This window comes from Aquarana catesbeiana, linkage group LG05, assembly GCF_042186555.1.
Source record: "Aquarana catesbeiana isolate 2022-GZ linkage group LG05, ASM4218655v1, whole genome shotgun sequence".
Taxonomy (NCBI): domain Eukaryota; kingdom Metazoa; phylum Chordata; class Amphibia; order Anura; family Ranidae; genus Aquarana; species Aquarana catesbeiana.
The window spans coordinates 630,635,214-630,636,577 of record NC_133328.1 but is presented as its reverse complement, the minus strand read 5'-3'; the positions used below and the strand labels follow the sequence as shown (position 1 = coordinate 630,636,577).

Here is a 1,364-nt window from a genome sequence, read left to right as displayed (position 1 = left end):
ATATTTTCCCTCCAAATTGTGTTTAGCATAAATCTATAATCCATAAAACCTTTCTAATAACCTTGTCAAAATTAAACACAAAATATGTCCTTAACTTCAATTTGTTCATATATGTGAGATGATTTCAAAACTAAATACATATTCCAGTGTAAAGTTAATCCTATCTTGTTTATGTACCTTTAAGAAAAATGTACTCTGTCTTAATTAACACCAGATGTTCCCTCTAACTAGAATGACTCTATTGTAAGGATGTTTAACCCTTTCAACTCTGAAAATACACTATATATGAGTGTAAAAATTGATGTGTAAAACAATATCTCATCTTGATATGATAAACATGTCCTGTCACATAAAAATTATATATAAAAACTGCAATATATCTGATGGATAAATTATTTCATCAATAGCAAAAAAAAAAATCAAAAGTCCATTGTTTTTAGAATTTCCTCTCTTATCAGATGTTCGAGAGTTTTTTCTTCTTCTTCCTGCACTCTGTAAAGTTGGAAAAACTTTATGGAACATTAAAATGACAACAATAATTATAACGAATGATATTCATCGACAAACACAGCTTCTGGGTGGCGCTTCTTTACATTTTCAGTCATGGCTGATAGTGATATTAAAATCAAAGAGCTGGAAAAGTGTGCTTCTGGCCAGGCATTTGAGCTTATCCTGAGCCCTCCATCTACGGATGCTGCTCCAGACATTGCAATCTCCTCTCCAAAGAAAAAGGAATGCTCACTGGAAGAAATTCAAAAGAAGCTGGAAGCAGCAGAGGAGAGGCATAGGTTACATGAAGCTGAAATCTTGAAGCAACTTGCTGAGAAGAGAGAACATGAGAAAGAAGTTCTGCAGAAAGCTAAAGAGGAGAATGATAATTTCAGAAAAATGGCGGAAGAAAAATTAACTACGAAAATGGAGACCAACAAGGAAAAAAGGGAGGCCCAGATAGCTGCAAAACTGGAACGATTGCGAGAGCTGGAAAAGAAAGGTGACGAAATCAGGAAGGGAAAAGAAGGCAAAGAAGAGAACTGAACCTTTGTGTCTGTGAATACAGCTCCAGGATTGCAGAGTTAATCCCATCAGTGTTCTCCTCACATGTATATGTTTAGCATCTGTTATGTAGACAGGCATTCTGTACTGTTTGCTTCGGTAATGTGGACTTGTAGCCTTTCACTTATCCTGTTTTCATACTGTACTGATTACTGTTGTATTGGAGAGTTTTGGTGTGGGGTTTTCTAGTCATGCTATACCAGTGTTCAGACTGTTACATACTGCACTTAAAATATGAATGGTACTCTGTATCTTTCTTGCAATAGTTTTGTCCTAATAAAACAGTTAATCGTAAATAATTATAACAAATG

The 1,364-nt window shown here is 34.9% G+C and overlaps 1 protein-coding gene across 1 annotated transcript; it reads left to right on the top strand.

Annotated features, from left to right (window-relative positions):
* Positions 1-569: 569 nt before the first annotated feature.
* Positions 570-1,090, top strand: LOC141146176 (stathmin-1-A-like). Its single transcript, XM_073632912.1, has one exon. The coding sequence runs from the start codon at positions 604-606 to the stop codon at positions 1,033-1,035; it is 432 nt and encodes a 143-aa protein (XP_073489013.1). The 5' UTR covers positions 570-603; the 3' UTR covers positions 1,036-1,090.
* The last annotated feature ends 274 nt before the right edge of the window (positions 1,091-1,364 follow it).